Genomic DNA, 15,741 nt, shown 5'->3' on the forward strand with positions numbered 1-15,741 from the left:
CATTTTTAGAAGTTATCTAAGGATAATGGATGTATGGATGTAGGTACTTATAAGATAAACACTACAGGACAAAGCACAGCATCTTTTTTTTCTTTTTTTTTTTTTTTAATGCATGTTCCTAACATACAGGGGGAAGAAACCTGGAAGAAAACACCAAAATGTAATTATTTCTGGATGCTGAGAGTGCAGGTGGTTCTTCTTTTGTTCTTTCGATTATTTGGAGTTCTGGGTTTGTTTCAATTCATATGCACAACTGTCAGGGAAAGGAGATCAATGAATGCTACTGTAACAAAGTGTTCCAATGGTCTCCTCCAGGAAGGGAAAACCATACTGAAGCCTGTACAGATAAACCTTAAAACTTACTGTGATTGCATATGATACAATATTGCATCGTTACCATAATAAACACACACCAAAGAAACATCAGAATTACATCAATTCTATTGCTACAACAGAAGAATGACAGGCCACCTAGAAAGTCCAGGGCCTGCTGCATTCTAAACATAAAGTTCATCAATTGAACCTTAACTGTGCCTTAACTGTCCTAACCAACAATCCAAATATGGATCTTTAGCAAGTCTGGCTTAGTATCAAACATTGTTATAATCACTGGCTTCCTTCTCATAAGGAAAGGAGCAAGTATAAAGAGTTCAAGTATCTTGGGTGGCCCGGGTGGCTCAGGGGTTTAGCGCCGCCTTCAGCTCAGGGTGTGACCCTGGAGACCCCGGATGGAGTCCCACGTCGGGCTCCCTGCACGGAGCCTGCTTCTCCCTCTGCCTGTGTCTCTGCCTCTCTTCTGTGTCGCGAATCAATGAATGAATGAATGAATAAAATCTTAAAAAAAAAAAAAAAAAAAGAATTCAAGTATCTTAGGTGGCCCGGGTGGCTCAGCGGTTTAGCGCCTGCCTTCAGCTCAGGGCGTGACCCTGGAGACCCGGGATCCAGTCCCACGTCGGGCTCCCTGCACGCAGCCTGCTTCTCCCTCTGCCTGTGTCTCTGCCTCTCTCTGTGTTGCTCATGAATGAATGAATGAATGAATGAATGAATGAATGAAATCTTAAAAAAAAAAAAGAATTCAAGTATGCCGAGGAATAAAAGCGACAGGACTCACGCCCCGTCCGCGGGACCCCGGAGGCTCAGTGAGCTCCCCGCAGCCCCCCAGCCCGCCGGCCGTCGGGAGCCGCCGCAGGTGACCACGCTCGCGGAAGGGCTGCTTTGGCTCCGGGGGCTGTGGGGGCCCCGGGAGCGAGACCAGATGAAGCCTGGACTTCACGGGGCTTTCACTGTCCTTGGAGAAAACACTCAAGCGGAACAGGTGAGGGGCGACGTGCAGACAGACACGGTCAGATGGGAAAGGCGCCGGCGTGGCCTGAGGGTCTGGTGCAGGCCCGGGAGGAGCCCGCGCGCGAGCGTCACGGGGGGCTTCACGGGTGCAGGGGCCTGCGGGGAGGGAGAGCCCCCTTTCCTTCAGCGGCGCCGTCCACGCACCTGACAGACAAGGCGCAGCCCAGCGGGGGGGAGAGCGAGCTCCAACGGCTCACGGCGTGGCACGGGCGGGAGGCGGAGCGCCCAGCGCCGCCCCCACGGCCTGCGGCCCCCGCCGCGGAGAGCCCAGCGGCCGCCCCCGCCCCCGCCCCCGCCCCCCAGCGAGCCCGAGGCCGCTCGGGGAGCACGCCGGGGAGGCGCAGCCCGTCCCCCAGGGGCGCCCGCTCCCGCCCGCCGCCGCGGCCCACGGAGGGCACGGGCCGACCTCGACCCCCCTCCCGAGCCAGCCCGCGCTGGGTACCTGCGCCCGCGCCCGGCGGATCCCGGCCGGCAGCCAAGCGGAGGCACGTGGGCCGCCCGGAGGACTCGCGTGGCCCGGAGGGAGCGGCGGGCTGCCCGCCGCGGACGCCTGACCGCGCGCTGAGGGGACCTCGCTCCGCGACGCTCGCCGGGCTCAGGCGCTGGGAAGCGGCGTGTGCGCACGCGCACTGGCGGGGCCCTCGCTCGCCCCGGTCTCCGTGTGATGACGTCGGAGGCCCGGAGGCGGGGCCGCGGCCCGAGCGGCCAGCGCCGCTTGGACTCCGCCTCTGCGGGCGGCAGCCGCGGGGCGGGCGGGTTTGCCTCTCCTCGGCCGCAGCCGTCAGCCCGCGGGGGTCCGCGCCCCAGCTCCGGCCACTGTGCCGGGGCGAGCCCGGGCTCCCAGACGGGCCCGGGGCCGGGTTTTAGCCCAGGGACACGAGACCGACTCCAGGGATCCGTGCGTAACGTTACCGACTCTTTTATTTAAAGTTTCCCACTTTAATGTGACAAAACGAGGAAGCTGGACTAGCAGGCCCAGTTCACACCCTCCGGACCGCAGGAACGGCCCCGGAGGCCTGCGGGGGGCAGGGCGGCCTCTGCCTGGGGCCTCAGGGACGCTCCCTCCGGGCCGCCTCTGGGAATCCAGCCCTCGGGTCTGTCGGCGCTAAGTTACTTCGCCTCCTTTCGTCCTCCATCCGCCGCCCCTACCAGCTCCAGGCGAATTCGCCCAAGCACAAGAACCACCCGGAGATGGATACGTTTGTCTTTGGGCCAAATCGTTTAACTGCAAGTAAACAAATCCCAACCGCTTGCTTCACAGTTCTTGGATACCTCAAATTCAAAAGGTCTCAAGCCGAACTCGTTTCTCTCAGTGAAACTCCTTCCCCAAATCAAGACACTTCCGATTCTAATGCAATCACCACCGCCGCCCATCTAGTCCGATATCCATCATTTTCTAATTCACTCAACAAAAATGTCTATTGTGGGACACAAGGGATCGGGTGATCAAAATGTTCCCGTCATTCATGAAGTTTGCAGGATTCTGCCAAGTTTTAAGTGCTATTAAGAAAACAAGTATGCACTAAGTAAACAGTGACTAAGGATATGTTTTAGCGGTGGACGTGGAAGGCCTGTGAGGTGATGACACTGGAACAAACACTTGAATTTAGAAAGAATGAGCATTAAGGATATTTGAGTGAAAAGCCTTCCCACGCTGAAAATGTAACACAGATTTCTAGATGGGAAGAATCCTGGCAGGGTGGCAGCGCAGCCAATGTACCCAGACTGCAATGAGCAAGAACAAAATGGTAGGAAACTAGGCCTTAGGTAATGAATTCACATGAAACAAACTTTAGAATTCTAAGTCCGATGGGAAAACCGGTGGAGTTTGGGGAACCAGGAAGTAAAATCTGACTTGTCCTCAGAAAAGGCTCATTAGTGGCTGCTGTGCAAAAATCTCTGAAGGACAAGAGGAGCAGCAGCCAGCCATTCCAAGCTACTGCAGTGGGTAACTGTAAGCTAGTCATAGCGGTGGTTACAAGTGCTAGATGACTCAGGATATATTTTCAAGGTAGAACCATGCACTTTAAAGCCTAGACACAAGAGTATGAAAGAGGGGGGAAAATAGCCCAGGTATTTGCCCTGAGCAAAAGGATGAATGCAGGTTAACTAAAGAGATTAATTTGAAACACTAAAAAATTCAAATCAAGATTAATACTGGAGTTCTGGAGATTTGGGGACCTAGGAATATTTAGGACTCAAATAATGATTGTATTCAAAGTCTTTGGATTAGATGACATCACTAGGGAAGACTGAAGCTAGACATCAAAGTCTCACAACTTAAGCCCAGCAAAGGATACAGATTACTAAATGGCTAGTGAGACAGGAAACATGTAGAATCCATTCACTATTGCCCTCCACTTTATGCTGTCATCATTTCTCACATGGGCTACTCCAATGGACATCTCTCACCCCATACACTTTGTTCTCAACACTGCATTGTGTATTCTTTAAATGGCAACTTTATTAAGTGACCATCCTTTACCCCACCCCTGACCCCATACACAGTTTAGAAACCCTTCATAGTTTCCAACTGTTGAGACAAAACTTAACATGGAACATAACTATAAAGCCAACTATAGTACCCTTTACCTGTTTCTTCAACCACTAACTACAAAAACCCATACTCTTCCCACCTAAGATAGCCAGCCTTCTCAGTCACTGGAGATTGGGCCTTTGGACATGCCCTTCTCACCACTTCCCTGCCTAATTATTCTTCCTTCAAGTCTTAGTTCAATCATCCCTTTCACGTCTTTCCTGATCATTTTGACTAGATCATAACCTATCTCACTCATGGCCTTTGTACCTGTCATCAACCATGTTGCTCCATCATGGCATTTGCTACATTTTTGTGTCACCATGTCATTATCTTTGCTCAGTAAAAGCAGGAACCAGTGATTTTGTCACCAGAGTGCTTACTGCTTCCCATGAGGCTTGGCAAAGGACACCCAAATTTGCCAAATGAAGCCTTAGTTCAGTGGCTTAATACAGTGTCTCCCTAATATAAACAGAGTAATTAAAGAAAACTAGTACTTACAATAAAAATACAATACAAAGACTTGCCTTTACTAGATCAGGTGGTATGTACTGCCTACACTCCATGAGCCAGTCTTTTGCATGAAACTGGATTGGGCTTCACAACAGCTGTTAAATTAAGGTATTAAGATCCTGACTGAAAAAAGCTGGTAGTCTAGTCTCCTTAGAAGACAAGACCACCAGAGATTTCTTCACTTTTTCCTTCTCTCCTCTCACAAGTAGAACTTCAGAGCTTTGCTCAATAGTATATACAACTAATGCAGACTTCACTCAAGTAAATAAAGGAATCAGATTTTAATATTTAATCTAATGTAATTCAAGACATTCACTATTCTTTTCCAGTATTTTTCTAGAACTCAGAATGAGATAAGGTATAGAGATAAGCCTTAACAATTTACATTCATTTTGCTGATGGTTTCCCTCCTTGCTGACTCTACAGAAGGGATAAGCTCAAAGGGAATACTTCTTTGAATATAATTTATAGTCAGTAAAACTTAAAGTGCTTAATAAGAACTCAAGTAGGATGAGAGTTCAGGAACTTAAAGATGAAATGAAGAAGGATTTGGACTCAGTGCTTACCTGTTTCTCATTCCCCTAACCAGATATATTACTGAAAACATAATGAACAGTACAAAATTCCTAACATTGTTGACTATACTCCACTGCCTTCTACATTTTATGAACTGGTTGTCAACAGAGCACTTAAGTTATTGAGGCCTCTGAGAATATACATTCTCATGCCTCCTGTAAGTGGCAAAGTCTCCCACATAACAGCTGCATACATAGGAGACAAAAGAACTGCAGAAGCTAACTGATTAAAAATGTTTAAAGGATATCTGATTTAATATCAAGTTACAGTGATTGCAAAAACTCTTCCATATTCTTAGGGATATTAGGATCTAGAAATAAAACTGCTCTTGCGAAGGTCATCAATGACATTCTACCTTAAAGCTTTAAAATAGAAGTCTCATTATCCACGAGAGGATTCATACTGTGCGTTTAAAAAGTACTTTATATGTGGAGTCTTACTATACCAAGAAGCTACAGTGACACATATGACAGTCATTTCCTTGCAACTCTGCTAAAATAAGCATTTGACCAAACAAAAGGCCTTCTGCAGGTAAGACAAGTATTCACATATTATACAGGACACTTAGTACCAAGACTCAGATCTTAATGGGACTTTTTTAAAAAAGATCGCTGCCTCATGAGGCACTCCTTTAAAAAATATAGTCTGAATTGAGACATAAAAGCTTAACATTTAGACTGTGATGATAGAATGCAAAAAAAAAAAAAAATATATAGTATTTCCAAAAGAACAAACGATTCTTTTAAAAACATACATAGAAATAATAAAACTACTAACACCTTTACACATTCACAACATCTACACTAATGCATAGAAGTTTGAAACCTAGAAAGCATTTCTCCCCATCCCATCTCTGAACTGATTCAGAGATCACTGTATAAAGAACTTATTAACTTCAATTTTAAATGTCATGAAATTGTTTTCTACACAGATAGCAAATTTAGTTTTATATATAGGATTGTAAGCATACACATCTAGGGATTACCCAATAAACCACGAATATTTTATCTATTCCCCATAAAATACAGCTAACATATGGTTGTGGTACATCCCAGGCAGATGTCATTTAAAGCGCACAACGGGAGGTGCTAGCAAGAGAAATACTCATTTGCAAAAGTAAACAGATAACCCTTCCAATATGATGTACCACAACCACACATGAGAAAAGTCAAGAACTTATTTTATTTTAAAATAAACATTGAAGATACCCCCCCTTCCCCACCACCCTACAAAAACCTTTTGAATGTGGAATGTTCAACAGCCTATCCATTTTAGTAGGTTACAAAACCAGCAAAAACTCCAGTTGTCTAATAATGAATGTTTGAGAATAGTTTTGTGTCTTGTTTTTGTTTTTCTTTAGTAGCTGAGCACCTACTGGAAAAATTCCTTAGCTAAATGCTAATAAAACAAAATTCAATTTCTGCACAGAAAATACCATTAACTTAGTATTAGTATAGCCTTTGCTGAGTAGATGGGATTAATTCTCCATGAAGTCAAAGTGGAATATGACAAGCAGCATTAAGTTCATAGGCACACAGAACTAGTGCTCAAACTGCTAGCACAAATTCCAACAGCATATAAATTACTACACTGTCCTCTTCATCAAACTTGTGACTCTCCCTATGCATCTAAGTGAAGGGATCACCACTTTGAATATAAATGCCTCCGTGAGAATATTAGGGTTAGACAAAAGATAAATGCAAGTATACAGAAACAGCTGCTGGAGACAACCATAAAATTTGAAACACTAACAATGCATGGGGTGAACCACATAAGCTGCTAGCTGTTGAACACCAGTGTTTCAAGATACAACTTTTATAAACATGTTTTATTTGTTTTGCTTATACCATCAGAACTGAAACTACTGTCTGTCATTTCCCTATTTTAGGGAAATCAATCTAAAACACATACTGGTGCTTTTCAAAAGATAGCAATTTAAAAGGGTGGTAGCAGCAGGCATTTGATATCTTTTTCTTTTAAAAACCTTCAGGCTGCAGGAAAAACATGTGACCAAGAGTGTTATGATTATCCATTAGATATTTTCATCAGTACCTGTTACCAATTTAGGTGACAATACAGCAAGATCTGAGGATTAGTGACAGACAATGTACATTATAAGGAATGATAGATAGTACCAATCCTTACAAAAGTCATTGTCAGAAGAAACTGTTAAGTGTTCAAAAAGGTATCTAAATACTTCACATTAAGTACAGAAGCGGCCATCCAGATTACATCCCATATTTGTTGCATATTTTTCAAAAAGTGCCAATCAAAGCCCAATTTTTGCATTTTGGCTTTGTCTTATTATAGTATCAGCTGTTAAAAAGCAATTTACATGTGTTGTTTAACCACAGTTGTTTGGCCAGAGGATGAATAGTGCTGTGTCAAAGCTGGTAGCCAGCCTTTTATATTAAGGGCCCATGCATAATTTGGTATGCATCTAAACGTTCAGTGCTCCAATTTAACCAGAAAAGCTGTGAAATGCAGTTGTTCTGCCAAACCACACTCCACTCCTTCTCAAAGGGAAATATTTTAGTTTTTGTCAATTACCATTTGAATAACTCTAGGGCTGATTTGTTGATTTTTATCCAATGTCAGAAGTTAATCTTGCTTTTTCCAAGCCACTTCAAATAACTATGGAGATATCACCCTGTAAAGTGTATTATGTTTTACTCCTAAGCAAGGGTGAGGAATCTGAGTATCATGTGCAAGGCTCAAGATGACGCTTAGGAAGAACATGCAGAATAAAAATAGTTTCCTTCCATATCCAGGTAATATAAAGCTGACAATTGTAGTCCTGTCTTTATGGGATGAAAACAGTCCCTTTACAATAAGTTTCCTGAAAGGGAGAACAAATAGATAATAACTCTTCTGGTAACATATTATGGTACACTGGCCAGTGTGTTTTTGGCGTTTAAACATAATCCTGTGAATCAGATTAATTCACTTGCTGAGTGTTCATTTGCGGCATCCCTCTGTTGGGTCTTGGGGGCCCTCCACGACCTAGAAGACAAAAATGGCATTTGGTTTTTCTTTCAAATATTATTTGCTTTGCCTTCAAGCAGATTTTCATCTGAAGTCAAGAAGCATGTGGGCAGCTTGTCACCACATTATTAGGTTTAAGAGGTCAATTCTTCAGTGTTCACCTGTCCTGGAAGTTGTCATGCGCAAATTTGCTCATGTTCTCTAGCTAAAAGAAGAGTAGAGCTAATGGAGTATTCCACCAGTACTCATTCATTCATTCATTCAACAAGTATTTATTGAGTGCCTACTATGTGTCAGGCACTGTCATCAGGCGTTGGAAATAGATACAGCAGTGAAGACAGACAAGGTACCTGCTCTCATGGAGCTTACATTCTAGTGTACACTCTAGCTTACATTTCAGTAGTAAGTAACATCATACTATCAAAATTAATAAAAGCACCAGAATGAAAAACAGACCTTGTTACCTAAACTGTTAAAAAGAAACTACATAACATTCAAAATTGTATGACTTGTAACAGATAAAATAACTTTTTACATGCTGTTAAAACAGATTTTTAGCTACCAGTCAACTCAACTTTCATAGAATATGCTACAAGGTGAGAAAGAACATAACCCACATTTACATGCAAATATCCTTTGATACTTGAAGTCAGTAATTCCCAAGTGATCCATTAATTTAAAAATAAAATGCACCTTTTTGCTGGCCAGTTTCTACTAGCATTGAAATCAAAGTACTTTGTATTCCTCCTTAATATACATTTTATACATGTTATGGCCAATAACTAGAGGAAACCTATTCAATTTAACTTCCCTTAAATCAGAGAACCATTTAGAACTTCAGATCATATGAAATGCTACTTCTAATTATTACACAGGTTGACTTCCTGGCCAAACAGGAAACAGTTTTCCTATGGTAAGAGAGAAAAAAACAGAAACTCGTTAAACCTGTAATTTTTAAATATAGTTCAGGAAGTTAGTTAGGATTTTGGATGTTTTATTTAAAAGTCAGAAACAATTTTAAATTTATATCGCTATTAATGATCCAAAGGCATTGAAATTTCAGTTAGTTCTATCACTTCTAAATGGTTCTCTAAATGTAACTATGGCTTATTTGGCCATTAAAGGATTTCTGACCCTAAAATATAATATGCATGTTCAAAAATGAAAGAGGAATAATAATAAATTTATATAAATGTTCAATCTCATTCCAAAAATGTCTTACAAAAATGTTTCAGTAAGTACTTCCTAAAAACATTTAGCAGGTTTTAGGACCTGAAAAATAATTTGCAGTTGGAAAAACACTTTTTCTGAGGAGGAGAAATGTTCTAGTTTTCAAGACAATTTATATAGTAACAGGGAAAGTCATTCAAAAAATTAAATTTGGGTTCAAGAGAAGTTTTAGAAACAGAGCATTTCATTTAATCCCTAGCAACAAGTCTGGTAATGATAAATGTATTCCTAACATGTAACCTACATGCAGACTATGGAACAGCTCTTCCAAGGCCAGAACAGAAGCTCCACTTAGGAGCTAGGATCACCACCACAAAATATTACCTCGTGGGGCTCCCCGTGGTCCACTCTGCCCAGAGCCTCGCTTGAAATTCTGCTGATATCCATCCTAAAAGACAAGCTAGTTAGTAGTGAAGAAAAGGTAATTTTTTTAATGCTTGCTTACTCATCTATCTATTCTGTCTTAACACAAAATTCTTCCTTATTCTTTTACACATTTCATAATATAGTAAAGCTAGAAGTTAATCTGTAATTGTACTTCTGTATTCTCAAGAACATTCAATGAGATGTTCTCTACTCTTAAAAATCACTTTCTCCTACATAAATTTATTTTTATTCAAGTATAATTAACATACAGTATTATATTAGTTTCAGGTGTACAATACAATGACTCAATAATTCTATACATTTCTTAGTGCTCAAGATAAGTGTACTCTTAATCTCCTATTTCACCCATCCCCCTCTCCACCTCCCCTCTGGCAACTACCGAGTTTGTTACCCAATTGAGTGGTTTTTTGTTCATCTCTTTGTTTTGTTTCTCAAATTCCACATTAGTGAAATTGTACATTTGTTTTTCTCTGACTTATTTCACTTAGCATTATACCCTCTAGGTCCATCCAAGTTCTTGCAAATGTAGTATAATTAATATATATATATCTCATATATATATGATATATATATTATTTTTTCATCTATTGATGGACACACTTGGGTTGCTTCCATATCTATTATAAACAAAGGGGTGCATATATCTTTTTGAATTAGGGTTTTCATTTTCTTTGGGTAAATAACCAATAGTGGAATTACTGTCATATGGTAATTCTATTTTTAATTTTTGAGGAACCTCCATAATGTTTTTCACAGTAGCTGCATCACTTTGCAATCCCACCAACAGTGCATATAAAATCATTTTTAACAGACTCTATTAAATGAGTACCTATACTGAATGCTAAGAAAAGCAAGCGTCATCATTTTCCATAATAAAGTATCTTGTACAAAGGTACAAAATTAGCCCCAAATTACTTAATTACTAAGTCCAAACAACCACATCTGTCCATTTCATTGGTATATTTAGGTCAGTTTATATTTTAAATCAACTTCTACCTACCCGCTGATAGCCAGAGTAGTCCCGGGGAGCACTGAACTGAGACTGTGTATAACCACTGTTTGGAGTGTTAGAGAATGAAGGGCGGTAACCATCATATCCTCCTAAAATTTAGGACAAGAAAATAATTTTCTTATCTATGCAAGGAATTTTTATTTCTCACTACTGATGGAGGTAAGAACTGAAAAAACTGTAAGCCATGCTAGTTATTGAAACTAATTTCTAATTTCCTATCATGATCCAATCTGTTACTAAATTTCTGAGTATTAACTTCCTTAAAAGAGGACATTTTTACCCATTCATTCATGCACACACATCCCACATACACAAAAATCCCCATAAAGTCTCATAAAGTATGAAAAGCAATTATCATCTAGAGAACATGGAAAACATGGATTTGACACATACAAATAATCCATTCCTAATTTTGTCAATTTAAATGCCTATAACAGGGGCACCTGGGTGGTTCAGTTATGCATTTGCCTTCAGCTCAGGTCATATCTTGGAGTCCTGGGATTGAGCCCTGCATCAGGCTCCCTGCTCATTGGGGACCATGCTTCTCCCTCTCTCCCCCTGCTCATGTTCTCTCTCTCTAGATAAAATGTTTTTTAAAAATGCCTATATTTTACTAAAAATGTTTAAGTTGTACAGAGACTAATGTAGACAAATACATTACCTTTCACCAAAACTATAGGACAGATTTCTATATACTTTACAAACCAAAAAAGAACATGAACTTTTTTTTTTTTTTGTACCTCTGAATCCATTGGCAGGGCCCCTGTATCCATTCATTAAGCCTCTAGCACCACGGGAACCACCACGAGACACACCACGACTATTGTAATAGGGCTGACTGCTACGTGGAAATCCAGTGTTCTGCTGGGGAGGCTGCTGATGGTTACCAGTCACTTGGTGGGGCTGGTCCTGGGAACCATGGTAAGTGCCAACCACTGTAATAAAAAGAAAAAATGTGTACACACACACACACACACACACACACACAAACAGCTCATTACAATCTGTTCTCTCACGTTTTCTGGTTTAAGAGTTGTCTTTATATACTTTCTCTTCAAATTGTCTTTAAGTTTTCATATTAACAATAGGGAAAATTATACATTAATTAAGTCATCAAGTCTCCATTTTTCTCCCACCCATAATTAATAAGCTAAAGGGAATAGAATTCTCCAACAATTCCAAACCTTTAGAAGTACATACAAATGTGTGAGAGCACAAAATTCTACCTTTCCAAATGAAATGAAAACCTGTATTATTAAACATCTTCTGAGGGGCATCTGCCTATTAACACAAGAGACCTACAATAATTCAAAAGAAACTTTACATACTGGAACATCACAATTACCATTTTGTATCATTTAATTATTTCTTTTCACTATAAAGCTCCTTAGTGATAAAAGCTTTCTTACCCTTTTAAATTTCCCTTGATACTTAGTGAAACACACAAAACCATACTCTCCCATAGCTAGACAAGCATATGGTGGAATATTCAGTAATTATAAAGATAAATCAGCAGACACCTTCAACTTACACCTCCCTTAAGGCCTGATTCCATTTCAAGTATTTTAAGTACAACCAATTTACAAGACAGTTAAATAGTGCTCACGCTGGCACCCAACCTGATGAGGTAAAGAGAGGATCCTAGAAGGTTCATACTAACCTTGCACACCCCCTCCTTCCACAATGAGGATAGGTCTAGAATCTAGAAATCTTCAAAAATTATATCCTGAGGTACCTGTCTGGTATTACTATAGTGCTCATAATTCATGATAAAAAAGAAAAACAGGATGCAAAACTACCTTTGGGAGATGAGGAAGGCAGACACTAAGGGAAGGCCCACAGCCCAGGAACAAAAAAAAAAAAAATCAGCCAGCCTCTTGCCAGCCCAAACCTCCCATGTTTAGGCAGAGAGAAAAGCTGGTGTAATTCTTGAAAAACTTCACCTGATACATTTTATATCCTCAAGAAACCCCAAACACATTTATCAGTTCTTAGAATGCTTTTTTGCAAAGAAAAAGCACAAGTATGCCTAGGAGAAGGGGTAATGGCTCCTTTCTGAACTATGCAATTAATGGACCAATTATACTATTCACAGGGTGATCTTTCTACAGACTACCTTTCACTACATTCTCCAAATTCAAAATTACACACAAGTATTATGATTATAGGTAACATTTTCTATCTGAACAGACTCATTCACATGCATGTAGAGAGTAGTCAAAAGTAAATTTTCAACTCAACTTTTTTATCAGTAAGAAATTTATTAGTCTTGGTCAAACATGACTGCATGAAAACTCACAGCAATACAATTAAAGTGTGTTCTTCATTTAAAAATAGAATTCCTTAAAAAATTAAAATAAAAAGCCACCAGAATTTCTATCAAAGTGTTTGGTACAGCACAAACTCTAAGTCCATAAATAATAGCTAGAATTTTGCCATATCCCTCTTTCAGGTTGTTCCTGACTACATAGTACAATTTGCTGTGGAACACGTATAATATTAGGGGCCTTTAGACTTTGTGCTGACATGCTTATGAGAACATGGCAATAATTAAAGGAACCTGAGAGCACAAAGCCCAGTTTTATCACTCAGGAGCTGAACACAGCACAACGGATAAATACGTATCAGATTACAGCTGATTCAGACTCCCTACTATTTACTGGTGCTGAATACTACAAGGATATGTAAAAATTTAATACTGAAAAATCCATAATGTTGATCCAAGTCTATCAAGGAATTGGCAATTAGAATATTTCATAGTTATTTAAATCAGTCTGGTAAAATTAAACTCCTATGATTTTAGCAAGGTTTGCTAGCTTGTTGTGGGATGCCAATTAAACAACCTGGGCTCTACATAACCAAAGACCGAAAAGCAGGTATTTCATGCCTTAAAGAAATCTACAATTTATCTTTATCTTCATTATTGTGATGGGTGTGGTAACTAGCCAACTTAGGAATGACTTTACTTACCAACAAACACTTTGTTTCAACCTTGTCTACCATATACAACTACCAGGAGATTTTTGCATGTTTTATCCTAACTAAAGATTTTTGCAGTTATCCTGATAACCAATGCAACTCCTTACTGCTTCTTAACTGCGTAACTGACTTCCTACCTACCAGCTATCATGCTACCTGCCTCCACTTAATGAGCAATTAAAAGTAAAGTTGATCATAATTTAAGTAACAAGTTTAGTCCCACTAAAATCACAGAATGAAATGGAAATATTATGAATGCTTAGTGATCAAAAGAAAACTGGTGTCAGGTCTCCAAAATAAATGCAAATAATTCACATATGGACTTGATTTAATTCAGGATGTATAATGAAAAATCTATAAGGTCTACTAAAACAAAACTCTTAGACACTGCCACTCCAAAATCTAAATCCTAATACTATCAGTAACTATGCTGGGAAGCAAGCAGCCAAGGAAGTGACACCCGTTTTCCTACCTGTTTGAAGCTGTTCTTGCTGAAGGTCTGTTTGTTCTACTTGGTGAGGCTGACTAGAAAAGCTCTGGTTATAACTGGCCTGGTACTGATTTTGCTGTTTCAAAGTTTCTGGTTCATTAACAGGAGGAACTGGGGCATTCATATTGAACACCTGTAAGTAAGTAAAGTAAATAAAATAAATGATTACTTCATCCCTTTCTGCTAATAATTTCCCTGCTTTTAACAAGGCAGACCTCAATGCTGGTTTTACCTCAGATGTAAATACGTTACAGAAGTCTCAGACACATACACTCTCTCTCTCTGTATGTGTATACACACACACACACACACACACACACACACACACACCCCACACACACACACGTTTAAGGAAGAGCCTAAGTAGGGATCAAAATCTTTAAAAAGACACACAATCAGCAGCCTTGGAAACGCTATTATAAATGAGAAAGCTTTTTAAAAGATGCAAATCACGGATACACATGTCACTTATATAAATTAATTCTATGAACTTTAAATTTGAACTGAATATTTTATTCATTTTTACTTTTGACATTTTAATCAAAAGTTAATATTTTAATATTTAACTCTATGGACTTTCCCATGAGCACTGATTTAGCTGCATCCCATTACACTATTTTCAACATCGTTTTCTAGAAATTCTGCAATTTAGAGATGCTTACTAACTAAAAAAGCACAAACTATAACGTGAAATTTACTATGTGAAACTTGAGAAAAATAAAAGATTAAGCAAATATGGAAAAATGTAGACTACTGTTAAATCTAGGCAATGATTTATATACACACACTGTAGTAGTCTACTTTTCTGCATGTTTAGTTTTGGTCAAATGAAAAGGATGAAACGATAAAACAGGAAGATGTGAGCACACAACTCCTAAGACTTAAATTTATCTCTGGGAGCAGGAAAAAAATCAGTTTATGTTCAGTTAAATATACTCTACAGTTAGGATAGACGCACACTCAAACACAAAGCTGAAAGAAGGCCTTTTTTGTTGCGACTGTGGCATGTTCATAGTATACACTAGGCATTTAATGTTAGTACAATTACCGTTTGCATGGATTGGAATGGAGCTGCATTTACATTGATTCCACTGCTATGTAATGGTTTGCTTGTCCCAGCCTGGAATACCTGAGGCTGAGAAGCAGCTGGAAGGGATGATGACGCTGTAGTCTGGTCTGTATTTAAAGAGATTGTTGCCTATAACACAAAATGAATAGATACACTTTAGTGGTAAACTAAACTTAGCCAAGTCTACTATCCAAGTCTTAGTATGTTTAGAAATTCAACTATTTCATAAAAGCAAAATACTGTATTGCATGCATTAGGTCCAAAAAGAGTCACAATATTAACAGTATTTACCTCTGCCCAATTCATGAATAAGTGCCTCATCAAGTTTATGTTACCTAGTAACAGAAACTTGCCTGAATCTGGTCAATTGGTTCCTTTTGTGGTCGTTGCTCTGTAGCATGAGAAGGCTGGTACAAGGGTTGAGATGCTGTATACCCCTCACTTGTGGATGAAACCAAAGGAACCTACACAGAAATAAAGCAATCAAAGCTGCTTTCTGTTATAAATCAAGTCTAATACAGACAGGGCTAAGAAACAGATACACCCGTTAAAGAGACTATGAAACTTAACTGCAAAAAAGTGCATCTAATATTAAAGCTGAAAGTTAAAAAAAAACAAAA

The 15,741-nt window shown here is 39.9% G+C and overlaps 2 protein-coding genes across 2 annotated transcripts in view; both read right to left on the reverse strand.

The window, feature by feature from the left end:
* Window positions 1-1,937, reverse strand: part of NAT10 (N-acetyltransferase 10) — a 37,456-nt gene extending 35,519 nt beyond the window's left edge. The window contains exon 1 of the mRNA XM_041722893.1: window positions 1,787-1,937. The gene's annotated coding sequence lies outside the window, so the exon portion shown is untranslated. The remainder of the gene's footprint in view (window positions 1-1,786) is intronic.
* Window positions 1,938-6,132: 4,195 nt separating this feature from the next.
* Window positions 6,133-15,741, reverse strand: part of CAPRIN1 (cell cycle associated protein 1) — a 37,539-nt gene continuing 27,930 nt past the window's right edge. Inside the window, exons 13-19 of the mRNA XM_041773769.1 lie at window positions 15,475-15,585; window positions 15,101-15,250; window positions 14,035-14,185; window positions 11,324-11,518; window positions 10,572-10,672; window positions 9,509-9,572; window positions 6,133-7,972 (exon numbers count right to left, since the gene is read on the reverse strand). Coding sequence (XP_041629703.1) covers window positions 7,908-7,972; window positions 9,509-9,572; window positions 10,572-10,672; window positions 11,324-11,518; window positions 14,035-14,185; window positions 15,101-15,250; window positions 15,475-15,585 — 837 coding nt within the window. The 3' untranslated portion in view covers window positions 6,133-7,907. The remainder of the gene's footprint in view (window positions 7,973-9,508; window positions 9,573-10,571; window positions 10,673-11,323; window positions 11,519-14,034; window positions 14,186-15,100; window positions 15,251-15,474; window positions 15,586-15,741) is intronic.

The sequence above is a fragment of the Vulpes lagopus genome, chromosome 11, assembly GCF_018345385.1.
Source record: "Vulpes lagopus strain Blue_001 chromosome 11, ASM1834538v1, whole genome shotgun sequence".
NCBI lineage: Eukaryota > Metazoa > Chordata > Mammalia > Carnivora > Canidae > Vulpes > Vulpes lagopus.